Consider the following 27,228-nt stretch of genomic DNA (forward strand, 5'->3'; position numbering starts at 1 on the left):
GAGGCGGAAGCTGTCACATAAACAGAAAACTGGCATAAAAAAAGAGCACAAACGGCTCCAATAAACTTCTCATTTTGCTATTTATTATCTCCGCATGCAGCATATGAGTGCATGGTGAGTCATGTCTGCAAGCCATACAAAGGACTCCAGCTTTTTGGGAGGCAGGATACCACCAGAAATCGACTCATTGTCGAAAAACCTGAAGGATGTGGACCAAGAGATGTTCAGAAAAATACTGAAAGGTAACTTTATATGCTAGTTGTGCGCGAGATTATATAGGTGCCTCCCTAAAACAGCTATCGCAAGATTGAAATGTTTGTAGCTAATACCACAATACAATTGAACGTTTATGAATTGCTCATTGAGTAATGATATTGGGGGTCACCAATAGCCTTTACTGCGAGATTTTGATAGAAGAGAGGCATGTAAACAGCTCAAATATAACTGCAGGAGTGACCCGCCCAATATCCCTGCTTGTGCATATGCTCTGATGAGACCCATAACCGAGACTCTGAGAACAAGTACAGAACTAGCTGTTGAAGGCCATTAAAGAAGTGAGTTTATGTGGCTGTTATTATTATTATTATTATTATTATTATTATTATTATTATTATTATTATGTGTCCAGCTGTGGTCAGCGCCCTGGAGGGGAAGGACTGCAGAGAGGTGATGAAGTCTATAGCAGAGAGCAGCATCATCCCCCAGGATAGGCTCAGTCACATCGTAGCTGGGATGTACAGAGTTTTGTCCGAGGCCATCCGCATCCCCACATCATCCCTTAAACCGGAGGTACGTTGATGTTAAACACTAATGTGTGTATGTCTTTAAAACTAAACAATTAGTAATTGATTACAGGAGAAATAAGATGACAACTGAGGCAGTGGAAATCAAAAGATTCAGTAGTAGAAAGGGTGAACACATACAAGTACAGTGGTGCTCATAAATGTATGAACCCATGCTAAAGTTGACTAAAAAGAAAAATCATCTTTTGGAAATTGATCTTAATGCCTTAATTAAAATATTAGGAAAAATCCAACCTTTTAAGGACACCAATTGTCTTTGTGAATGAATAATGTATCGTAAATAAATAAATGTTCTTCCTTAAAATGCAGGGGGCATAAGTCAGTCCACCCCTATGTTAAATTCCCGTAGAGGCAGGAAGATATATATTTTTAAAGGCCAGTTATTTCATGGATCCAGCATACTATGCATCCTGATAAAGTTCCCTTGGCCTTTGTAATTAAAATAGCCCCACATCATCACATGCCCTTCACCATACCTAGAGATTGGCATGGGGTATTTTCCATAAAATCATCTCTCAATGCAAATCAAAACAGCTATTAGGCTAACTGAAATAAAACCATGGGGATTTTTTTTATACCTTTTTTTTTTTTTTAGTCAACTTTTAGCATGGGTTCATAAACTTATGAGCACCACTGTATTTGGGCATTGTTTTTAATGATAGGCTAACATGGTCTGATCATGTTGACTTATTGATGGAAAATTTAAGTCCACGTGTATTTGTTTAAGTTATTTTAGAGAATGTGTGACATGCACCTACAACACCAAAACAAATTCCTTGTATGTGTAAAAAACGTACTTGGCAATAAAGCTTTTCTGATTCTAATATTGTATGGGGAAGTTGCAGTGAATACTGATGTGGTGAGAATGTTTTTCATGTCAGTGATCTGTAATTCAATTTTATTTATAGTATCAAATCATAACAAGAGTTATCTCAAGACACTTTACAGATAGAGTAGGTCTAGACCACACTCTATAATTTACAAAGCCCCAACAATTCTAATAATTCCCCCAAGAGCAAGCAGTGCGACAGTGGCGAGGAAAAACTCCCTAAGAAACCTTGGAAAGATCCAGTAGTGTTTGGAGTTACTGTGTGGTGGGTTGGGGAATGCTGGGGCAACTGAGAAGGCTTGAAGGATTGATAGAGTGACTAAAAGGGCTGGAAAATAAAATGGTGGGAGAGTTAAATACAGTGGATAAAGTATATGATGATCGCCTGGCAGAAATGACACAGTAGATAACGAGGGACCCGGGTCACCCTCTTCATGGTAATTTGACTGGTAGGGTTATGGAATGTAGTGGTAGGCTAAGGCCTCCTGTTAAACAAATTTAAGCAGTATGCTCTCTCTTTTATACCTCAGGGTATCAGACAGCACAACAAGCACTTTAAACGTACATTTTTATAATTTCTGTACTGTATTTATGGTGTATTTGTATTGTATTTATGCTCTATCTTTTTATGGGCATTAATGGATGAAATAAACTTGACTTGAACGCTGGGAATTATATGTTGGAATATGTTTGCACAATTTGATTCTGTGTCAGTAACTTGGCAGCTAAGCCTGGTACAGCTTACAGATACAGATAAACCATTTCCCACAGAAGACACTTAGTTGTGTCATAGCAGGAAAAGCACAGATGTTACTAAAAACATTAATAATTAGTTCATGTGATTCAAGTGTTTCAGTTTTAGGATCCTGGTATTGTGATTGCTTGCCCTGTCATGGCTTTCGTTACAAATACACCTTAATGGAACAAAGCAAATATTAATGATAGCCTATTAGTTTCTGATATCCTTTTCTTGCTATTACAAGACATGACATTATGAGTCTCAATTCCATGTTACAAACTAATTCTGATTGAGTATGTGTGTTGACACTAGCCTGACAAGCCAGACCCACATCAAGATGTTGGGTCTGGGAACTCCCCATTAGCACGGCTCAATCCGAGGGGCGGGATAAACGGTTGTCTTTCAAATTCCCTCTGCACTCATAGCCAACCAGAGCAACGCTAGTTGATAGATTAAACTTTTGCCGTATCAGGTCAGCAAAACTCCAAACACATCTTCCTTTTTTAAGAATGACTTCAGTGCCATTCTTTGTTCTTTTCTCAAAGAAAAGCTTAACTCCAAGTCTTCCAGAGTCGCGGCCAAAGCTGATTCCAAAGACCGCTGTTCGCCAGCAGCAGCCGCCATCTTCTTTGTTTTCAAGTTGCAGGGAATTCCATACACAGTATATAGGAGGGGAATTCATGTGGAACCATCGCAACTCTGCCGTACTTATGTTAAGCCCGCCCACAGACGCTATACACGATGTGATTGGCCTGACCAGATTTGGGTTTTTCCATCTCGCAAGCTAACGGAGAATTGCTAGACTGACCCTGGCTGCAAATTACATTTGCTGCTAGATTTCTAGGCTATGTTGACACTAGAAAAGTGACTAAATTAAATATACTCAAAAACTTGATAATGCCTAATAAGAAAAACCTTGGTTTTTAAACATGCTCTTCTTCTTCTTCTTCTGTATGTTTTAACGGCAGTTTGCATCCAGTGTGTTGCACTACCGCCTCAGCGTGCTGTTGGACACAGCTTAGGACTTTCTTACAGAAGACATTTTTAAAAGCACAGGTGTAAATAATAAAATGACTTCTTGCTGAATTACACATAACACACCTGCGTGGGTATCTATGGCAACAAAAGCTAATAGCTTCCTCTTCATAAACATTGAATGTACATTTTAAGATTTAAACATTTTTCACTTGTATAAAATACTACTTCAAACATGTTGTTTGTGTCCCCGTTAAGGCCTTCAGAGAAGATCTCAAAGAACTAAGGCAAGGCTCATCATTTAATCATGTCCTCAACATTTTCATGCATTATCTTATACACAACACAATTTCAACAGATGCTGAGTTTATACTTTGTCACTTAGGATACCTGAAGACTTTATCACCGACTTCGCCAGTGTGGTTTTTGGCAACAGGTATGTTGGATTTACAGCCTCTAAAATTTTGACCTTTATACATTTAGTCTCTGTTTTTGTGTCTTCGCGTAAAAGCACAGCTCTCCCTTGAATACAGATAACATGCCTTTTTCATTTTGTAACCTAAACTTGTTTGGTCAGTGTTGTGGCTGCTTTTCATCACCACAGGACTGGGCTCAGACATTCTCTTAAAGTGCTCAATTTTTGCTCATTTTCAGGTTCATAATTGTATTTAGAGGTTATATCAGAATAGGCTTACATGGTTTAATTTTGAAATTATTTTTTGTTGTACTGCACATTGCTGCAGCTCCTCTTTTCACCCTGTGTGTTGAACTCTCTGTTTTAGCTACAGAGTGAGGTATCTCACTTCTGTTCCATCTTTGTTGGGAGTCGCACATGCTCCGTAGCTAGGTAAGGACTAACGCTGGGATACCCGACCCAAGCCCGACAGGCTAACATCCGTCTTCCTGTGTGCAGAATTGCGGAAATGTGTTTATAGCTTTAATTGACAACGAAACACGTGCATATCAGGCAGACTGCATGCCGCAGCGCATTGAGAGCTCAGAGCGCAACGATGATGATGTTAAAATGTTAAAAAGAAGTTGGCCTCAGGAGATTTTAAAACCACCGAAAATGAAGTAAAGTCTACTGTGTGGAAGTATTTCCGCATAGTTGTCTAGGCATATGTTCATTTTATTTCAATTATATGATTGGGCCTCTTGTGTGCGCCTGTGTTAACGTGCACTTGTTGCCCCTTGTTGCGCGCTCACTGTGCTGATGCGCTCATCTGTTGACATTTCTGAGTGCCTTACAGTTGCTTAATAAAAGCGGGCTTTCCACACAAACAAACGTAGCCTACATGTGTCATTAGTTATCATTATTATTAAAAAAAATGAGATTTTAACTGTGTCGGGCCGGGCCAGGCTCGGACATAAATCTCTTAATGCCTGTCGGGCTCGAGCCGGGTTTGGTCACGGTTCTGTCAGACGCGGGCCGGGCTTGGACAGAAGAATTCGGCCCGATCCCACCCCTAGTAAGGACTACTAGCCAGTCAGAAGCAGAGTATACAAAATACCGCCACTACAAAATTAACATAGAGGAAACACTGATGAGCACTTTAAGATTTGTCCATGAATTTCAGAACAGTTCTGTGGCTATGAATGGCATTCAAATGTCATAGAGACATTATCATTGCTGTGTGACACCTCTCTTTGTAATGCAGGCGTGCAGCTCTAGATGCGGCAACTTCCCAGAATGATCCTCACCTCCCCACATTAGAAGACTTTAAATGGAGAGTGGATGTTGCCATTTCTACAAGGTAATGTACTGAGAGCGAGAAAACATGTTTTTGTTTTCCAACTTATAACCACTTCATTGAAGCGTTTTACTTGTTTGTTGTCTGGTTGTTCTTTTGTGGTAATATCTATCTTACAGAATGTGAAGTGTTTTTGTGTTTCTATTTTATTCATAATAAATCCCAGAAGAAGTGGGTAGTTGGACTGCGCAGTAATGGGCACCATGGTTGAACAGACAAAGCAGACACGTGCTAAAGAAAGCTCCATTAAAAAAGAAAAAAGATGTGACCGAGTTGGAAACATTTTCTCGAAGAAATGTAATGTCCCACTTAGTGTAATGAAGTCCATGTCATTGTGTATATCCTCTTTCTCCACAGCTCTTTAGCCAGGGCCCTGCAGCCTTCTGTTCTGATGCAGATGAAACTATCGGACGGGAGCTTTCACCGCTTTGAGGTACTTAAACAATTTATTTAGTTTCTGATAGTACAGGCAGGTTTACATTCTCTTTAAAAAAAAAACACAAACTTTTTTTTCAGGACCGATACAGATTATTAGTAGTTAATAAAACCGATTTTTGGAACAAATAGGCATTTAGAGTGAAAATTAAAATCTCTAAGGGAACACGCCGACTTATTGGGACTTTGTCTTATTCACCGTGTCCCCCAGAGTTAGATAAGTCCATACATACCCTTCTCATCTCCGTGCGTGTCGTAACTCTGTCTGACGCACCAACCGCTAGCCTAGCTTAGCACAGATCCTGGAGGTAACCGGCTCCATCTATCCTACTGCTCCCAATAAGTGACAAAATAACGCCAACATGTTCCTATTTACATGTTGTGATTTGTATGGTCACAGGGTGGACAAATAACAAGGTCACATGAGACACAGCCATCTTTTAACTGTATACATACTGGGAACTATATTCTCAGAAAGCGAAGCACTGCTACTTGGGCGGAGTGATTAGCGCAACACCTGAAAAGCACCGTTGTTACTCTCTGCTCCTCACCACGGGGCTTCTCAGGTGCTGCGAGCAAATCTGTGCTAAGCTAGGCTAGCGGTGCGTCAGATTTACGACACGCACGGAGATGAGAAGGGTATGTATGGACTTATCTAACTCTGGGGGATACAGTGAATAAGACAAAGTCCCAAAAAGTCGGCGTGTTCCTTTTAAGTCAAAATTAAGATTTGGGAATGTTACTGTGTCACCAACTGTTCTTAAGAAGAAATTTCCTCTTAACCTTCACTTCATGAAATTTTCACAAAGGCTCTGACATGTAACCCCGACAGGGTGATGCAGGGGCCTGACACGAAGCCATAAGGGCCCGCTCCCTCTACATTATCTTGCTTATTATGCCTTATTTCTGTGTCTGAAGCTATCGAGGAGGAGGGGAGGGGGGGGGGGGGCAAGGTGGAGGGTGGGTGGCCTTTACCAACTGCCACTTTGCTCGTTTGAAAGCCATGATGTCTCTCTCTTTCTCATGGGTGGGCCAAATTCTCTGGGTGGGCAAAGCAGAGAAAGGGGAGGTAACCTTGCTTCTTATGACCTCTTAAGGAGAAGATTCCAGATCGGCCCATCTGAGCTTTCATTTTCTCAAAGACAGAGCAGGATACCCAGGGCTCGGTTTACACCTATCGCCATTTCTAGCCACTGGGGGACCATAGACAGGCTGGGGTAATGCATATTAATGTTAAAAAACCTCAAAGTGAAATTTTCATGCAATGGGACCTTTAAGAAAAAAACATAGTAAGATACTGGTGAATGAGGCCCGTTGACTCTAGTAGTTGTTAAAAAGAGAGAAGGGTGGTTTCTAACCCCTCTCCTCCCCCTGATACAGGTGTTGGGCAATACTTAAACGGCTTTAAATATGTCTAAATATCAGCTACAGTACATACATGTGTCGCACACTTAAATAGATCTCAGATTGCTTTATAAAAGTGTGAAAGGTTTGTCTTCCTATGAATGGTCATTTTGTCCATTTTGTTGTTTCTACACAGTAGTGTGTATTTCCAACTGATCTTCAGCCTGTGGGTAGAAAGAAGTTGGTCGTTAGCCAGTAGATTAATGTAGGTCAGTTTCTGTTGTTACATATTAGGATCACAGTGGAATGAGGTAACCTTGATTAACTACAGCCTAACCTAGAACCTGTTCTTGACCAAGTCTTTCTGATAAACTGTTTTGTATTTGTTTAAACCGTATCTGCGTGGTTCTACTTGTTACACATATTGTATAACACAACATTTATCACATAGCAGAATAGAATAGATACTATAACTGTTCTATCTCTGGCCAAATTAGACTTTTTTTTTTTTTAGCCTCTTTTAGCTGAACCTCTGACTGTGTTTCTTCTGTCTGTTCTCACAAACCTATCAGTTCAAATGACCGTAAGAAAAAGATCCAATCCTCAGTTTAAAAAAAAAGACATAATAATGGGAATTTATATTAAACAAAGGATTGTAGTTTCCCTATGTAGCAACCTTTCTGCCTGTACAGCCCAGAAACAACCATATTATGATATAATATTTGTAACATGTATTATAAGCACACAAATGTTTAGTGATGAGTGATTCAGAAATAATACAAATAGTGAACAGACAAAGTGAGAAGTTCCGCAGCAAAATGGATCAAATCTTCAACAAGCAAATACGATGCCTTACTCAGCAGGGGGCACCATACTCCATACCTGCCTGATCATTTCAGGATGGATGCTGCTTTCAAAGTAGGCTACTAGGTTAAGCAGGAGGGAGGACTTATACTTGAGCCTGTCGCCTAACCTAATGCAGCGGTTGTGTAATCAGATTACAGCAGAATTGGAAGATTAGTAGCAATAACATCCGGTGGGCAGATTCTATTGATGGACGTACCTTATCGTCACCGGATGTGTGTATTCTTAGGATCTGTTTCGGAGTGTGACCAACTGAAGAGTGTATCTGCTGCTGTAATCACGAAAAACAAAACTGAAGAGGAGGTTGCACTTTTTTCTTAACCTTTCTTTTTTAATAAGCAGAAGAATTTCTTTTTTTTTTTGTTACAAAAAGTCAGCTTTAATCTTTAATACAGGAATGCTAGGCACATAAATGATAGCTATAAATAAAACCCCATGTACTGTATGTGTATTATTCAAAACATATTGTTTTGGGAGCAGCCCATTTTCAGTCATTTAAGATGTTTTGTGCAGGATATAAAATCCTCTATTCCAGACTAACACCGAATAAAACAAAAAAGAAATGATTGTAATAAACAAATTTGATATCACACTAATTTCATAAATCGCACTAATTTAATGGTTTAAAATGACTCACATTTCCTAAATAAATTGCTTAAAATAAATTACAAACTAGCTTTATAAATGTACATTTGGACAAACAAAATGCATCCAACGTATTCTTGAAAGAGTTAACTGAAGGGGACCTCACTACTTCTTCTGGAAGCTTGTTCCATGCTAAACCGCACACTTATTTACCATTTGCTCATGCTATGGAGATCTTCTTGCAGATGGGCTGGGTCGGTGTCCCTGGTAATTATTTTAAATAATTTTGTGTCATCAGCAAAACCTATGCATCAGACTGTATCATACCTGGCAAATCATTTTTATATATAACAAAGAGAACAGGACCCAAAATTGATCCCTGTGGTACCCCGCTTCCAATCTGAGGTGGCACCATTAACCACAACCTGCTTACCAACTCTGTTGTCTAACAATATTTTCCGCTGTTATTTACAAATAACAGCCGTTATGCTATCACTATTGTATTTTGTATCTCATTGTGGTAATATTATGCTGTATCTACATGCTAGCTCCACCTTGGCTATGCAGTTGTTTTCATACGGACACCGCGTCTGTGTTACATTGTCGGTGAATTGTTTTTTTTTCTCGTCCAGGTGCCTGTGTCTAAATTCCAGGAGCTCCGTTATAACGTGGCTCTGATTCTCAAAGAGATGAACGATCTGGAGAAGAGGAACATTCTCAAGATCCAAGATTGATATACAACGCAGGCCGACTATTTAATAAAGCTGTCCTCTCTGCTTGTTTTGTAAGATTTAGCGGAGTTTTGTAAATTGCATTGAATCATTTTAATCATTTCAAATGTGATATTATGAGAGATAATAGTAATCTGCCTGTCCTGGTGTTATGATTTGATGGTGTTGGCATCCAACATACTTAACTGCTGACAGAGTGCAAAATGATAACAATAGTTAGCCAGTTGGCTGCTTTACAGGAGTACCTAATGGCCATACTGAAGACAAAAAGACAAGGACTCCCAGCCTGTATTTCTTTATATTGCCTTGTTGTAAACTGTACATATTAGCAATATTAAATTCAGTGGTTGATGGGAGAGTGGAGTCAGCTGAAAAGCCTCCATTGTGCCAAAATACAAATGCAGTCAAGTGAGCACTCAGACACTCTCTTACTAAGTAGCCACTTTACCTGGTCTTGTGTGCTGTTTGAGACTGAACATTTTGTACACTCACTTCTGAAACATGAGGATGGAACAAAAGATGTACTTGTCTTTTGAGTTGTAGCACTGTTGTATTAAAAAGTCAAATAGTGTCTTTTCTGTTATTTTGTACGTTTGCCATAATAACCTCAAGAATGTTTAACTCTTGAACCACATTTCTTAAATAAAATCTGTCCATTCCTGTATTTGCAAAGAATCATTTGTTCAGATATGTTCGAGGTAACTATCCATATGGCATTTTTTAAAGGCTTATCACCTATACAACACAAACACACTTGGCAAATTAGTTGACACATGAACAACTAGCCTTAACAGAAGTGACAGTTGACAAATCATATTATAAAGCTGTTTCAAAGGCTCATCGTCAACAAAGCCTTCAATCATACAGTTATTCAGGGCTTATATAGTTTATTGTGTAAGTAAATGAACTGAAACAGAAAAGGGAATGTCTCTAAAAGCTCAACCCAAAGCGTTCATTTAGCGCTGCCATATACAAATTGTTCTTAACACTAAAATAAATGTTCTCCAAATAAAATTCACTTAATTCTCCATAAATATTGTTTGAACATACAGTATGTTTTGTCAACTTGTGGGACTGCCTTAAAAATATAGTTTGAAAAGGTTTGAACAGCATTCATTCCAAGCCAGGCTTAGAATAAGGGATGGCACTGTCAGTCACCACTTTGGTCCTGACTAATAGCTCAACAACTACAGGATGGGTTGCCATAAAGGTTTGTATGGACATTCATGGTCCCCAGAAGATGAGTCATATTGACTTTGGTGATCCTCTGACTTTTCATCTAGCCCCACCATGTGGTTGACATTTGTGGTTTTGGGTGAAATGTCTTCCATAATATTATTTTGTTTGATCAAATTTGATACGCACATTTATGTTCCCTTCATGATGAATTGTAATAACTTTAATGATCACTTGACTTTTCACATTTAAGTTTGTCTAATACTTTTACAGGTATTTGATGATCAAATACCTGTAAAACTAATTATTGTCATATCAGCCTCAACTGTACTTTGTGTTTACCACCAATTAGCAAATAGAATATTAACCATTAATTTAAAAACAATTGCAGTATATATTTAAAATTGGTCATATATTAAATACCTAGAAAATGCATGCATTTTCACAAAGCACTAAATACAGTTGAAAAATAGGATGTACAGAAAAAGAAAATGCAAGGCTCAATAACTATTTTATTTAAAATCAGTAAATGATTTTGAAGCTTATGTGAATTATGTGAAAGTTGCATACACTTTGATCTTTGATGATAACATCATTAATCACTGTAATAAGGCAGTTACTAACAATGATGGGATTTCAATACAGATAAAGAGGCTATATTTTACACAAAACTGCTCTTTATTTTAATAAGTAACAGACTACTTGAACTGACCTCGACCAGACATAGACCAACATAAATCAGATTTTGCTTGTTAAGATAACCATAAAAAAACCAATCTGTTCCATGAAGTGGCAAAAATGTAGCCTTATTTTTATGGTCATACATGTCTTAGGCACATACAGTTCAAATCTGATTAAAGCCCCTTGTCACATGTAATCGTGATTCTTCCATGCCTCTCATTCCAGTGTGTTTATGCATTCTTTCCTAAAGGAATGAAATACGAGATTTTCACTGTGAAATCTGGCAATTTAGACAAGCACAAGTGCATGATTGTTATCCATCACATGAATATCCATCTTTCTTTCCCGCCAAGTAAGTAAGAACCTTGTAATAATAGGCTGTGACATTGAGGATAACTGCTCTTCCCAGCCCAACATACAATATCCAGACAGTCTGTGCTAGAAGACCTGGCTGGACTGCATTGTTGGCCTATTTAGATACATAACACAATTTCAAGGTGTGAAGGGACATGAGGATCTGTGATTATTGCGTGTGTGTGTCTGACTGGGCGTGTGCGTGATTAGTTTGTGCTTGCGTGCATAATACTCTGAGTGTCCTCATTTGCATATATATATATATATATATATAAATAAATCATGTGCCTGCGTGTATATGTCAGTCAGCGTTTGTGTCTGTTTGTGGGATTGAGTTCACAGGCTGGACCGCCCGACCTATATTTCCAGCACCACTACTACTGACATGGACACTAATCGACTGACCAGCCTATAATCTCCACTAACTCACACACATGCGCATCAAACCGGTTCAGGATATCAGGATATGCTAATAATACCACGTAGTCTAGTATGAGAACAATCCTGTAAGCAAAGTTATTAAACTCTGACCCTTACCTACTTACAGCGTTATATCTAGTCTAACAGGCTGAACACCAGCCACCGTGCCCAGAAGTCCCAATTACAGGTTAATGGAAAATGCTAAAATGCAATGTCAGCAGTTTCGTTTTTTTTTTTTTTTTAAGATAATTTTTTTGGTGGCTTTTTCCCTTTATGTAGGCAGTGGATAGACATGAAAGGGTGAGAGAGATGGGGGATGACACGCAGCAAAGGGGGGGTTGAGTAATATATTTGGTTCCCCTGAAATCGCATGTGACCCCAGCCTGGCCCCTCCATTTGAAATGGTCTAGAACCGCCACTGAATGTCAGTTACATAGCAAGACCTGTTTCAAGGCTGTAGCAAAAAACAAAACAAAAGCAAAACTGTGAGTGTATTGTATTGTGAAAGGGTGTGTTTTATTGCTTATGAATTCATCTTCTCATTTGCAAGATGAAGAATGTGTCATTCATCCTTTGGTATATAGTTACATAGTCTTGCATTAACTGGGGACTTAAACAATGCTACAAGTGCAATGCCAAATCTTTGCAGTAACCAAGAATCCCTCATAAACGTTATTGATAATAACGGTATATTATCATATTGTTCAATAAAATGATAGTTTTTTAATAGACCTTAATGAGAATGTTGTTTTATTAGTAGTAGTAGTACTAACATTGTAGGTGTTACCTTAGTGCATGTTATGTTATGATGACTTACAAAATTCTAGACGTGTTTGGTAAGGTGTTGTTTTTGTCATAACACTTTTACGCAACAGTGACTGGCTGTCACAGTTATCAAACACAGTTTGCTCAGTGATAGAGTCACCGTTTGGTAAGTTGATATATGGCCAGGCTTTGTTGCCTAATGTGAAAGTGCTCTGAGGGACAGTGAAGGGGGGGGGGGGTGACATGCTCTTCTGTTAGTTTATGTGATTTAATGACCCCTCTGCAGATGTAGCTACAGTTTGTGTAAGAGCTGAACAGGTTTACCTGCCCAGCACCTGATTTCTAGAGTGGAATGAGTGAGTGAGGGAGTAAGGGAGTGAGTAAGTGAGTGAGTGAGTGAAGTGATACTTCCCAGTATTGAAAGTGATTTATATTCTAAGCAGTCAGTTTGAAAGCAGTGGTATCGCGCCCAAAGATTCGTCAAAGTGGCCATAAGCAGAAGCACTGACATTCCTACATTTCCCATAGGGTGTTGCATGGGGCGGCAACCCATGTAAACTGTTCTCAAAGCTTACTGTATTCAAACTACTGCCTGTGTGCCATCACATTTGGTAGGCTATATCTTTTCTAAAGATAGGTGCTGTAAATGGAAATTGTACTTGATCCATAAAAGAAGTAGTCTAATGATTTTATTGTGATTTTCTGATGTCGCATAACTGCTAGTCACATAACAGGAACTCGTAGCAGGTCACATATTTGCCTTTTTTTTTTGAATAATTATGTGAACGGAAACAAAGAGGGAATGCCTTTGAAAGCCCACACCCATTCGTTAATCATTGTGCCCCAGATCAGTTTTAAATACTGAACCAACAACTAAAAAGACAGATCAATCATTTTTAATGACACCCCAAATTTGAGAAGTAGCCTATAGGCTATACTTTCATTTATGTAGCTACCACACCGAACAGTTTAGGTCTGTCTCCTCTATTGATGAGGGGCATTCCAGGACCACATGGAAATATAATTAATAAACTAGAATTACTTGGAATAGCTTCTGGAATTGTGATACCAATACACTTTTATTATTTGGTGGGGAACCCTCCAGCTCTCCCATAAGATCTCTGCATGCAGGTCAGACAGGCTCCGGCCCCCGACACAGAAACTGTTACATGGCAAATTGTTTTGTAACAGTATTTGTCTTCATCTAAATTCATCCAATGAGAACAGCTGGCCGGCATCACATGACACAACTTTTACGTAACTATTTTTTTTTTCTCCTGCGCTGCTCCATTGAGAATGTTGTGGGTACTTCCAGCTCATAGATGTGCTTTAGTCAGTTTCCCAGCAGCCACAGACGCAAACATAGGTGAGGGTACAGACTTCAAACAACCTGCTGGGTATATGGAGACAGAGATGGAGAGCATGCTGCAGCTTGCAGCGGAGGCTTTCCAGTCGAAAAACTTCGACCTAGCTGCGGATATCTACGAGTGCCAACTAGCGAGACTTGGAGATCCAGGGAGCCGGCAGGAGCTGATGGTAAAGCGGGCTGACGCACTCGCTTTCGGGGGCAAATTCACCGAAGCTTTCGAGGTGTACAGACAAGCCTCTGAGACAGAAAGACTGAGACCTGTTCACCTGACCAACCTTATAGAGTACCTGTCGGGTAGTATCAAGAGGCAAGACGGAGGTGACTGTCAAAACAGGGGCCCGAGGGGAGGAGAAGAGTCTGGGGCGTCGGTTGCAGCTGGATGCCCGGGCGTTGGTGCTACAGTCTTTGGGTACGAAGACTTCTCCTGCCGGATATGTCTGAGCTTTCTGTTCGAGCCTGTGACTCTTCCATGCGGACATTGCTTCTGTAAAAAGTGTCTGGAGAGGGAGAGGAAGGAGAAGGAGCAGCCGGTGATGTGTAAAGAGTGCAGGGACAGCTCCAGAGTAGCCGACGTCCAGAGTTACAGGGTCAATGTGGTCCTCAGCAACCTACTGGCCAAGTCGTTCCCGACCTCGCACCAGGCCGGTCTGCTGAGGCGGGAGGGAAACGGACTATACGCAGAGAAGAAGATGGAAGCAGCGCTGGAGAAATATAACCAAGCCATATTGATAGGTAGGACACTGAACAATGTATTGGTATGACAAACTTAAGACATTACACAATGGCTTAACAGACATGTTGCTACAGCGTAACGTTAGGCTGTGATGTGATTGGGCTAAACAGCTTTTTTTGCTACTCTAACTTCATGTTTTCTATTGTTACGCTACTCTTTAGTAGACTATATATAATAAGGTTTTGTTACATAATAAGATTCCAAATGACTTGTCATAAAACTATAAAGAAATGATATAACCCTGTTTTGTAACATGTACGGAAGAGGATTTGCGCCACATGTGGGGAAAAAGTCAGAATTCAGATTTTAATCTCAGAATTTCAGTCTAAAAACAGTTTTAAGGTATTCTGAGAATAAAGTCAGAATTCTGAGAAAAAAACTAAGAATTCTGACTTTAATCTCAGAATTCTGATTGTTTTTAAATTCTGACTTTTTTAAAATCAGAATTCTGACTTTAAACACAGAATTCAATTTTTTTTTTCATAACTGTGTTATATACTCTGTGGCATGCTTTGCAGTAGCTAGGTTCCACTGATGAAAACCAGTCAGTTCAAATATATGTGACATGGTAACAACACGTTCATTTTCACACATTTACAAAAAGTTGACAAAGCGTTGATTTGATGTAATTCTGAGCCATTTGGCCCCAATTTGCCCAGTTTGAATGGGTGAGTGTCATACGTTCCCATATACTGCTGAGCAGTATGGTTAAACCATTTATGTAATACTGGGGGGCTGCCTACCACTATTTAACATGCTAAGGATCCTTTTAGTTCTTTGTCCTTTTATTCCTTTTTTTGTGTAGCTTATACAATTTAAATATCTGGAATTATAAGTCATAAAACTGCTGTCCAAATATTTTATTCTTATATAATACACAAAAAGAAAGAAAATGACAGAGAAATAAGAGGATCCTTAGCATGTTAAATAGTGGTAGACAACCCCACAGGCCTACAGAAACAGTTTATACCTAGTGCTCAGCAGCCAATGGGAGATTATGACTCGACCCTTCAAACTGGACAAGTCTCGATGTAATAGATCTGGCGGTTGTCCTCCTTGTCGTAGTCCACCCAGGACTTTGATGGGGGGCTTCCCACCTCCGGCCCCTGGCTCTGGGCTGGGAATATGGTGGGAAAACTTGAGGAAGTGCAGCCGCCACTCACGCTTCTCTCTGGGGAGCGAGAGTCAGGCACTGCAGTTGGTCTCCTCTAGGTGACGGCCAGTAGAAACCGGACTCGTGGGCGTCCAAGAGAGGCATGGACACAGCACACAGGTGAGACACAGCTTGTCGTCTGCCACAGTAGTAAAAGTTTGTTGTAGAAGAAAAATGGTGAGAAGAAAACGTGTTGTTAATGTTTGAAAAATTACCGTTTTAACGACATGTTAACAACACACGTTTGCGCATTGTTAACATATTGTCTACATGTTAGATATCACGTGTAGTTGAACTGGTTGGCTTTCCATATTCTGGTGGCATCTGAGAGCAACAGAGCCATATGTTGAATAATAGGTTATGGAAGCTAGGCAAGTGCATCAGCATGTAACACACCCCTCCCCTCCTCTCCTCAGCTCCGTCATTGTGTAACGTCAAACAATGATTCAGGCAAAAGTAGGTCAAGGGTACTATTTCAGGTCACCACTAGGGACAATGATGCTCACAGCCATAACAGAGGTTATATAGGTGGTAATGGAATGGGTGACCTTTGACCTACAGACAGGGATTACTAGTAGTGAAATAAACTATAATATGTACATATTTTAACTATATTTTCAGGCAGTTATTAATTAGGATCCATAGTCGGGAATAATGTTTACTTCTTATAGGGTTATATGTCTCATATATACATACATTGTATACTGCTTTATATTATTGATGCAAAGCTGGATAAAGTAAATTGAACTGAGTTTAGTTGAGTTTGTGTAAATAGTAGTTACCTGGATGTTACTCCAGTTCAGAGAATGTGCGCTAGACTGCCCTTTAATGGGCTTCGCAGTTGTTGTTTTTTCAGCCACCTTGTTTTGGATCTGACGCAAGTTTTTGTCGCCCTCTGATGTCACGGTTTTCTTCTCATCAATTTTCTTCTACTACAAACTTATCTACTATGGCTCATGCATCTCTCGGACCCCCAAGTCCTGTTTCCTCTGCCTGGGTTGCTTTCACCTAGAGGAGACCGACTGCACCGCCTATCTCTCGCTCCCCAGGGAGGAGCGTGAGTGGCGGCTGCACTTCCTCTAGGCCTCCTGGGAAAGTCCTGGGTGGCCCACCGCTATCCGCAGGGTGACATGCATGTCCCCTCCCAGAACGGGAGGGTCAGGATGGCTGGTGGGCCTGTTCTCCCTCCTATCCGAATTCTTCGCTCTGCCGCTCTCGGACAATTACCCAATGTGGGTGCGGCCCTCTCCCTGCCTGGCTGCACAGGATTCTACGAAGAGGTTACGCTCAGCAATTCTGCTGCCAACCCCCACCGTTCAGTGGCATTCTTCAGACCTCCCTCTCTACCTCCACAGAGTAAAATAGTCTTCTTCAAGGGAGCCATAGTGACAGTTCCCCCCTTCCGAGGCGCACATGGACTTCTTCAAGACAGGGACGGACTTCATGTCCAGAGGGGGCCTGCTTCCAGAGGAATGGGGTCCCTACCTAGACTTAACAGCACAAATCTAGTGGCGGTTTGGGCAGCTGGTGGCCAACTTATTTGCAAACAGGGAGGTAACCCAGTGTCCTCTTTGGTTTTCTCTGAGGGTCAACTGACGGGCCCTCGTTGGGGGTGGACACACTAGCCCACCCGAACTGGCCCTCCAGCCTGCTGTATGCCTTTCCTTCCTATGCGACTAATAGGAATAGTAATTTCTATAGTATTGGGTTAGCGCCATCCAGGGCACCAGGTGGTTCCCAGACGTGGCACGACTAGCAGTGTGGGAAACCCATGGCAGGTACTGTTCCTGCCCCCTGGAGGGTATTTTGGATTTCCTGCAGGGTTTATTAGACAGGCGTTGCACCGTTTTCACCTTGGAGGTGTTTGCAGCGGCTATTACGGCGGGCCATGATGGTCTAGGTCGCTTTACAGCCAGGAGTCACCCCTTGGTGAAGCATCCCACGAGTGGTCCACAGGCTCAGATCCTCCCACCTGTCGCTTGGTCCCTCAGTGAGGTATTCAGATGGCACTGGACGGTCTAAAAGGTCCACCTTTTTTATCTCAGTCTGTACAGGGCCTCACAAATATACATACATACACATATAGTAAACATAGACACCTTCACCCCAAACACCATATAATGCACAGTTCCCTCGAGTCTGTTCCACTAACACCCCTTGTGCACAGCATACATAACATATAGATAACACACACACACACACACACACACACACACACACACACACACACACACCAATCACCGCTGGGAAGCTTCATTTAAGGATAATATGGCAGAAGGCACAAAACTCCTACTGTAGTTCCAGGCCAAGGACCTGTATCTGTGTCCTGATGGAATCAGTGAGAAGAGGTAGAGGGGATGTCTGGGGTCTTGTGCAATCGTCCGTGCTTTGCATTTGATGGCTTTGCTGTTGAGATGAGTATGAGTATGTGCTGCAGTATACTGAGTATACCACAGTTTCCCTGGCTGATCAATTGACAGCTGTTAGAAGCATCAGATTAAATTACACCATCTCTGTATGCTGGGTGGAGCCCCACCAGTAGAGCGTTTATCTCTTAGCTGATGCAGTGGAGCTGTTGTTGTGCTGGGTAACTCCCATGGTAATAGAATAGGATCGGCCTGGGCTGTTTCCAGGATCTTAGAGTTCACCAAGAGGATAATATTCAATGTGATTCAGCATGTTTAGCAAAAGTGATTTGATAAATAATGATTAACAATGAATGACATAATTGTTTTATATTAGAAAGGACTGGCTCAAACCGCAATGACTTGCAGAATTGGCTTGTAGAAGATATTTATCTTGGCGTAAGGGTGAAATGCTGCCCTATTAACTGTCTCACTCAGACTTATTTTTGGTTATTAACTAACGGCACGCAATTCCTAATAAATCACGTGCTTAACTAAAGAATTAATGCAAATTAGTTTTTAAGCTGATTCTTATCAAAGTACAGAAATGGGTAGCGCATGTTGTACTTGCAGAATCTGTTGCGAACATAACCCTATTTATTAATTTATTTCATGGAAATATATTTTATGTTATTAAACAAGTTCTAGTCACCTGCATAGTGTTTGTTCTGGGCTGGTTGTGTGTCCGCCTGTATGGGTGCTATGCAGTATGTAAAGCAATTTGTTCTCACCCTCAAATGTGGCTTATTCACCTCACAACTGGGTTAACCTCTCCATCTGGGGTTAAGACATAGTATTAGAGTTAAATTTAGAGTTCGATGTGAATTAAAGGTGCTCTAAGCGATGTCACACGTTTTTTAGGCTACAACATTTTTTGTCACATACAGCAAACATTTCCTCACTATCCACTAGCTGCCTGTCCCCTGAACACACTGTAAAAAAAAAACGCGGTCTCTGTAGACGGCCCAGGCTCCACAAACGGCAACAAAAACAAACTGCGCCAACCTGTACCACCAAACATAACAAACAGTGTTCCGGCCAATAACCGACAAGAAGGATTTGGGAGTTGACAGTACTTAGAACGTCAACAAGAAGTGACATCACCCAACATTGCTTAGAGCACCTTTAAGTTTAGGTTAAGGGATGTGTTTACGCCATGCTGTAGTTATAGTTAGGGTTAGGGCAAGCCTCCAGGGAATTAATGCAAGTCAGTACAATTTCCTCAAGCATGTGTGTGATTGTGTTTGTGTGTGTGTGTGTGTGTGTGTGTGTGTGTGTGTGTGTTTGCGCGCATTAATGTGCGTGTATTACAAAGCAGTAATCAGTCTTGAAAATAAGTACTGTGCAGTTATCCTGTAAAACAATCCCTACTTCTCTTTTAGACCTCCATTGCTGTTTTTATGTCATGGGTAGTCAGGGAAATGTTTCCCTCTGATTCCCACAGGGCTAGCTGTGACATTTGCATAAGTTGTTATAGTTATGAAACCTGGAATGTGGGTGGCCTTGATAGTGCTACACGGTTTTGTAATGCAGCACCATTTTTTTTTCAAAGCGTGTTTTATAATCTGATCCATTTTAAACATTCCTTCTTTCACGTAACCTGGAAACGTATATCACCAGTAAATTCAGCTTTTAAAGACAACAAAATAAACAAGTAATGGCCATGCATTTTTTCAAAGATTCTGCAGTATATTATGAAACATTTGCCTCAGTATAGGGGTCATTCAACTTATTTACAACTATTTTAATAATACATTAATTGTTCAAGTAACTAATGCTGCAAAAATGCCAAGAAATTCACTGGTTCCAGCTGCTTAAGTGCTGCTTTTCAGTGTTTTACATTATTGTTATGTGAAAATCTTTGGGTTTTAGACAAACAAGCAATTTAAATACATCACCTTGGGCTCATGGAAACTTTGATGGTCTTCACTATTAATCAATTATGACAAAATGTTGCAGGCCTATTTTTTTTTGTAACACTAACAATCTAACAATAGTTGTTAGTAACAAAAACTACCTAACTAACCAACTGACTGTCTTACTAACTGTCCTTTCTCTCCTTCTCAGCACCCACGGACCACATACTGTTCAGCAATCGCTCCCAGATCCACTCCAGTCTCAGACACTACGAAAAAGCTCTGAGAGACGCAGAGATAGCCTGCAGACTCATGCCTCACTGGTCCAAGGTATGGAAGACATATTATTTTGCATTATGTGAATAAAAATGTAAGTTTATGTTAGTAAAATGTCAAAAGGTCCCATCTGGATATTAAGTTATGATGATAAGGGATATGTTCCTCCTGCCCACAGGGTCACGTTCGTAAGGCTCAGGCCCTGGTGTCGCTGGGCAGGACAGAGGAAGCACTGAGGGAGTACCTGGTCTGTCTGTCCATAGAGCCCGACTGTAGACTGGCCCAGACTGAGGCCCACAAGGTAAATCCAACATTAGTATTGTAGTACGCACCCACAAATGAAATTTATTTATTTATTCCATCTGCCACCTGTAGTACCTTTGTGTTCATTTATCTAAATTATAAGTGCAATAAGTGTAAGAAGTGCAATCTTCTACAGTATTAAGCTATTTGTCATTTCTTTGTTTTGCCCAGTTGCGTGTAGCCTGTTTTAAAGAAAACATGACAAACTGCATTAGCATTGGGAAATATTATATTATCATAAATTAGGGCTGGGTAATATATCAATATTATATCGATATATGAGGCTAGATATCGTCTTAAATTTTGGACATTGTAATATCGTAATAGGAATATGAAGTGTTGTCTTTTCCTGGTTTTAAAGGCTGCATTACACTAAAGTGATGTCATTTTCTGAACTTACCAGACTGTTCTAGCTGTTCTATTATTTGCCTTTACCCACTTAGTCATTATATCAACATTACTGATGATTATTTATCACAAATCTCATTGTGTAAATGTTTTGTGAAAGCACCAGTTGTCAACTCTACAATATCGTCGCAATATGAATTTTGAGGTATTAGGTCAACAATATTGTGATATTTGGTATTCTCCATATCGCCCAGCTCTATCATAAATGTATGCAGAATAATCACTCTATCTATCATTCTATGTTGTCTTCTTTCAGCTCCTCGGTGATCTCCTGGCTCCAGTTACAGATCAGGTCCCTGAACACATCTCGGACTACTCCAATCTTCTGTCTTTAAGAGCACACATCAAAAACAGCATTAACACTCCCTCCCAGGTAAGAGATGCTCCACCTCCGCAAGTCGGCAGTTTCAAAAGTACAAAAAAAAAAAAAAAAAAGGACGAGGGGACACAATGTTTAATTTTCCTCTCCTTCCATTCTTTTCCTTCTCTCAGATCTTTAGTCCCAGCTTGTGGTCGTCAGTGTCCAGTCTTGCCTCCACTCCTCCTGCACCTGAGATGCCAGAGGATCAGAGAAAGCCTGAAGTCAGGAGGCCAGACCACTGTTTTCTCCTCAAAAGGAAACGGAGTAGCACAGATGAGAACACGGAGGAGGGAGGACAGGAGAGAAGAGACGATCACAAGAGGGCAAAATCTGGTGAGCTTTTGCATTTTGTGCACACACACATGCATGTAGCCAAGCAACACATGTACACTCTCTCCATTAGCAGCATTCGTGTCTTATTTTTTCTATTGTGATATTCTCTCCATTCAGAGCCAGCAGAGGCGACTGATCCATTGAGTTCTACGGTTGGTGACGTTTTGGACCCGAAAGATGTGGAGTGTTCTCTTTGTATGAGGTGAGATTTACTTTACAGCTTGATTCAGACCTACGTCTTTATCAACAGTCACACAGTGCAATAAAGCTAGCAGTTGTGTAACGTGTGCTAAATTGCCACTGACAGTTATATAGCCTGTGATGAAATGTGTGATTGTCTTGGCAAGTAGACATCCTGACATTTCTACGTATTTCACAATGGGTTTTTTTTAATTTGTAGGCGAAATGATTAATCGATTCATCTAAAACATAGCTGGGAGATTAACGGCTGATGAAAAATAATCATTAGTCGCAGCCACACACTCGTATGTCCATCATTTTTGAGGTGTTGTACTTTTGTGTATTTCCCACCTAGACTTTTCTATGAGCCAGTGGCGACGCCGTGCGGTCACACGTTCTGTCTTCGGTGTCTAGAGAGATGTCTGGACCACAACCCAAAGTGTCCACTCTGTAAAGAGGAGCTGTCTGAAGTATGTACGGAACACTCCCCCATACTTTATAACATAAAGTGCCATTCGGTTTGTTCTAAACTGAATCCATTACGGATGCAGTGATCCAACTTTTCATTACACCAAAGTCAAGAGTGTCTATTTTCCCCAAAATTTGAAATCTACATACATCACTGTGGAACTCATTGGGGTCATTTTTATGTAAGGGAACAAGACACCGGGGATTGGAACAGAGTTGGTGGCCTGCCATGGAAAGGCTGAATTCTGAAATGAAATTGATGCACAGACTTGTGTTTAATTTGGATTGGTTATGTCATGGCCGATATCCAATCGCTTAATAAGGTCACTATCTTGGCAAATACGTATCACACACAGAATAGGATGATGTTATTGGGCAAAGTACAGAGCAGGCTACAACATGGATGTTGTTGAAAACTGTGTGAATCAATCTCACTCACTCTATGTTTCTGACACTAAAAACACATTTCTAATATAGTTTCTGTCTGCATATCTCTCCAGTACCTGGTCCAGAGGCAGTTCTGTAAGACAGTACTAATGGAGAACCTGATATCGAAGTATCTTCCCTCAGAGCTCATAGAAAGACAGAGAATCCACCAGGATGAAATGGCTGAGCTCTCTAAGTACGTTTGTGTCCTCCACTACCTCAACATCTGGTTTGACTTGTTCTTTATGCTCTATTTGTTCTGGTTTCTCTTCTCTTGTTAAATATTGTCTTCTCATTGATTACGGCCACTGTCTGTTGCAATTCGCCTACGTATGCTAACTCATAAGACAAACACGCATTCAACCAGCTAATTGTTAATGCTAGTCGAACTTACCCGTCGTTTGGTTTGCCTGTTGCGCTCTGTTCTTCTATATTCTTCCATCATATTAATTAGGATCATATTACGCTGGAGCCTTCGTCTTCTGTGTTCGGCCTAGTCTTTAAACACCGTCGATAACTCCATTATGAGGATCCTGGCAAGGCACAACAGGAACATTCCAATGGCCTCCTCCATGCTGGTTTGTTGTTGTATGTGGCGCTAAAGTCAAGGGACGACGCTATGAAGACCGTTGCCGTGCTTGCGTCACTCCCTTACCCCTCCTACCAGTTCCTATGGCCACTTGGCCAGTGCGAATACAAATGGCAAAACCGGTTTTGGGGAGAGTAGTTAGTAGAACTGTTTAGAAGTGGACTGTTCCTATAACTACGTTCCTGTAACTACTTGGTCAGGAAGAGGCTTATATATACTTAGAGAGTGCCGCCACAGTGCCGTCATTTTCCCAGCTGCAATGACGGTGCAAAGACTCCGGGAGCACACAATCAGACAGAGGGTGAATACATGTGCTTTTTTTTAACATTAAAGCATGTAAACATGTTATCGTAGAAACCTGAAATACAAGTATGAACCTGGAAATGAGCACGATATGGGACCTTTACATATGGGATGTTCATTTTATGCACAATTAAAGGACTTTTTTTCATTCGCGTAGGCATAAAAGTTAAGATTGAAAGTACTTTCTTTACCTTGAAAACAGAAAATATATACATATTTCCATGACTCTGCTGTGCACCACATTAACACATGCTCCTTTTTTTCTTTTCTCTCTTCAGTCTTAACAAGAATGTGCCTATATTTGTGTGCACCATGGCCTTCCCCACTGTGCCGTGCCCTCTCCATATCTTCGAGCCCTGCTACAGACTGATGATTCGTCGATGCATGGAGACGGGAACCAAGTGCTTTGGCATGTGTCTGGAAGACAACCTCAAAGGGTCAGTGCTAGGGCAGTACAGTACAATACCTATGTGTACTTATGTCAATGTGTTTAATGAGTGTCAGAGTATATATCCAGGTAGTGTAATATCTTGCCCTCTCCCTCCTCCCGTCTCTAGGTTTGCAGACTTTGGGTGCCTGTTGGAGATCCGCGATGTAAAGTTCTTTTCCGATGGCCGTTCAGTTGCGGACACCATTGGCAGACGGCGGTTTAAAGTCATTCAACACAGCGAGAGGGATGGCTACAACACAGCTGATATAGAGTACCTGGAGGATGTTAAGGTATGAGGAAGGGGAGGAGTGGCTGGGAGAGGGATGTTTGGATGGAGAAGTGGTGGCTTGATAGAGAATTACCAGAAGATGTTCTAACTCAAAGTAGGGCTGCACAATTAATCGCCATTTTATCGAAATCGCAGAATGGACTAGTGCAATATCCAAATTGCTGGGGGTATCAAACCCTTCTGAACTAAGTATTGTGGTGCTGCAGAGACATCCCAGCCTACAAATTGTATCCTACAGATCCTCGCAGAAATCACACTAAAATCATTTTAATTTGCGTTTTAGTTTAATGTTTTCAATGAAAACGAGAATAAGGATACAAAAAATGATCATTCCCTCCAATACTGTGAATCATATCGCAATTGTAATATCAGTCAGAAAGAATCGCAATTAGAAATGTTCGTGTTTTGTCGATCGCACAGCACTAACTCAAAGGTGTGTGTGTGTCTGTGTAGGTGGAGGGGGTGGCAGAGCGTGAGCTGCAGTCTCTGCATGATACGGTGTACGACCAGGCCCTGGTGTGGGTCAACTCCTTAAAAACCGAGCAGAAGGAACGCATCGAAGGACACTTTGGCCCCATGCCTCAGAAAGACTCTGAACTTCAGGTAAACGCAGGATTTAAAAACTCCCACTTTTTATTTATTCATCCTTCTTTCAAATTTATCTTATGTTTCTTTTTAAATAAAATATGCGTTGTGATACAGCCTCCACTGAAAACATATTTTTGACATCACTTTAATTTCCCTTGAAAGTTATTTCGACTTTTATCTTTAAAAAACCCTCTCACTAATATTTATTTTATTTTAGTTATTATTACATTTATTTTGTCCACTTTTGTATTGCACATTTGTTATTCAAATTTAAATGTTTTGGTTTTATATTATTATTATTTTTGTGTGTGCCATTTTTCAGTTACCTTGTTTTATTTTATTCTTTTCTACATATACAGTATATTAATTTTATTTTCTCTTAAACAGATCTGTGTTCCCAATAAAAAATAAATTAAAATAAATGGATAAAAACCCCTCTCACTGTGTCTCCTCCTTCAGGACAGTCCTAACGGTCCCTCGTGGTGTTGGTGGTTACTCGCCGTGCTTCCGTTAGAAGGCCGAGCCCAGCTGCCGTTCCTGGCCATCACCTCTCTGAAAGAACGCCTCAGCGGCATCCGCAAGGTGCTGCTCTTCATGGCCCACAGCAGGCACCGGTGACATGCGCTCCATATGTGTGCACTCTACCTGGAAAAATATGCAGCAACTAACCACCTGCCCCGCACACAACCCTCCTCCATAAGCAGCAGTTGACCTGTTGCTTTTCCATTTCGATGCACAAAGACCTGATGTTGTTGCACCTTCCTTGTTGTAGCGCCATCCCATTCAGAAAGCAGCAGTGGACTCATACACACTGCAAAGTCTTACAACAAAAAAGCAGCAACAAAAGACTGTTGGTCTGAATACACACATTTCTTCCATTCATAACATTCCTTTCACACAGAAAACCAACCAAGCAGATCTGCAGACTGAAGCTATGTTCAGACAGGAAGGATTCTTTTTTTCTTAAAATTACATTACAAAAGCGACTACATTTAGGTTTAAACTAAGGCTGTCAAACGATTCATTTTTTCTTATCTGCAACTAATCGCTGAATTTCAATAGTTAATCGCGATTAATTGCATCTTTTATCACATGATTAAAATTCAATTATTTTGCATTTCATAACCAGTGTAGGCTATGTATGCGTGCAACTTTTGTCCCGCCGCGAAGGCAATGTATATGACTGGTCAGAACATGCCAACCGTAGTAAGTCTAGAAGACCTGAGTCTTGTACGATGTTGACTGGTCTGAAGTTAGTTGCCACCCATTTCGCAAGCGCTTCCGTTCATTTTTTTCGATTTGGTCTGTGGCGACTTGCACTCTCCAAAACAGTGCTTTGCCTGAGTCCGCTAGCATCAACCTGATTAGCTGTACTAGCTGCGTGCTTAGCTCGTAGATGGTAGCTTAAAGGTGTCCTGCCACACAAAACCGTTTTTACTTGTATTTTTGTTAAATATGTTAGATCCATATGTGTTTGTGTTATGTATTGAATCTGAAAATGAACTGCTACCTCCTCCGTCAGCTCTAGCCACTGAAAAGAAATAAGCAGAGAAATCAGGCCAGTTACAAAAGCTGGTCAGTCTGACGTGGTTTTGCCTGAACTCATTACTATTCATGAGCTTGCTCAGTTACACTGGATAAAGGATGCTGATAGCCAGGCTCTCATTGGCTAGCTGTTAGCCCATCAGAGTCAAGCAGCTTAGCTTGTTGAATATTAATGAGAACTGGCACAAATCGAGCTGAGTCTTCCTGCAGGCTTTCTATACCACGCTAGAATGGCTTGAAACAAGGTAACCAAGGCATTTTTTCCACAAAAAATGTCACAGAGTCCATGGTAGAACTTCAGGCATTACCAAAAAGGAATGAACTATGTTTGGCAGGGTACCTTTAAACTTGAAGTGCTTCGGTGATATTTTAGTTCCATTTCACACAAGGCGCATATTGCTTTTGACTTGTTGACGGAGTCATCTCCATGGCTGCAGCAGGAGGTAGGAAGTGTCTGTGGCAGCTTGACAACAAGAAAAGGTGCCTCAAAGGGTCAAAATAGTAGCAGCCAAAGATTCTAGAGCATAGCGTTTCTTCATAACAAAGATTATTTGGGAACGGCACCAGTGATGGTGTAAAATAAAGAATCTTTGGTGCACGCGATTAACGCGATGAACACAATTATAACGCGTTTTGCTCGGTCATTAATCTTATTGCAATTAACGCGTTAATGCTGACAGCCCTAGTTTAAACAGAATCATCACCTTCCTTTCCTTAACATTGGACGCCACTGTAACAGTGCAAATGCCCACATGCCAAGT

The 27,228-nt window shown here is 40.8% G+C and overlaps 2 protein-coding genes across 2 annotated transcripts; both read left to right on the forward strand.

Moving 5' to 3' along the window:
* The first annotated feature begins 2 nt into the window (after positions 1-2).
* Positions 3-9,720, forward strand: commd5 (COMM domain containing 5). The gene is made up of 7 exons (XM_039813449.1): positions 3-242; positions 629-789; positions 3,605-3,633; positions 3,732-3,782; positions 5,005-5,100; positions 5,455-5,530; positions 8,958-9,720. The coding sequence occupies exons 1-7, from the start codon at positions 122-124 to the stop codon at positions 9,057-9,059; spliced, it is 636 nt and encodes a 211-aa protein (XP_039669383.1). The 5' UTR covers positions 3-121; the 3' UTR covers positions 9,060-9,720.
* A 4,002-nt stretch (positions 9,721-13,722) lies between these two features.
* On the forward strand, positions 13,723-26,442 carry LOC120566799 (LON peptidase N-terminal domain and RING finger protein 3-like). The gene is made up of 12 exons (XM_039813450.1): positions 13,723-14,553; positions 20,180-20,298; positions 20,423-20,545; positions 21,212-21,328; positions 21,448-21,649; positions 21,767-21,851; positions 22,185-22,299; positions 22,798-22,919; positions 23,894-24,052; positions 24,173-24,335; positions 24,788-24,937; positions 25,382-26,442. Exons 1-12 carry the CDS (start codon positions 13,749-13,751, stop codon positions 25,538-25,540), a joined length of 2,319 nt encoding a protein of 772 aa, XP_039669384.1. The 5' UTR covers positions 13,723-13,748; the 3' UTR covers positions 25,541-26,442.
* The last annotated feature ends 786 nt before the right edge of the window (positions 26,443-27,228 follow it).

Source organism: Perca fluviatilis, chromosome 10 (assembly GCF_010015445.1).
Source record: "Perca fluviatilis chromosome 10, GENO_Pfluv_1.0, whole genome shotgun sequence".
NCBI lineage: Eukaryota > Metazoa > Chordata > Actinopteri > Perciformes > Percidae > Perca > Perca fluviatilis.

Excerpts from the sequence above, each read along its gene's own strand:
- commd5 (XM_039813449.1), top strand. The coding sequence starts at position 122 with ATGTCTGCAAGCCATACAAAGGACTCCAGCTTTTTGGGAGGCAGGATA. Across the intron at positions 790-3,604 it reads CATCATCCCTTAAACCGGAG|GCCTTCAGAGAAGATCTCAA; the intron begins GTACGTTGATGT and ends GTCCCCGTTAAG. Across the intron at positions 3,783-5,004 it reads AGTGTGGTTTTTGGCAACAG|GCGTGCAGCTCTAGATGCGG; the intron begins GTATGTTGGATT and ends TTTGTAATGCAG.
- LOC120566799 (XM_039813450.1), top strand. The coding sequence starts at position 13,749 with ATGTTGTGGGTACTTCCAGCTCATAGATGTGCTTTAGTCAGTTTCCCA. Across the intron at positions 22,920-23,893 it reads GAAATGGCTGAGCTCTCTAA|TCTTAACAAGAATGTGCCTA; the intron begins GTACGTTTGTGT and ends TTCTCTCTTCAG. Across the intron at positions 24,053-24,172 it reads CTGGAAGACAACCTCAAAGG|GTTTGCAGACTTTGGGTGCC; the intron begins GTCAGTGCTAGG and ends TCCCGTCTCTAG.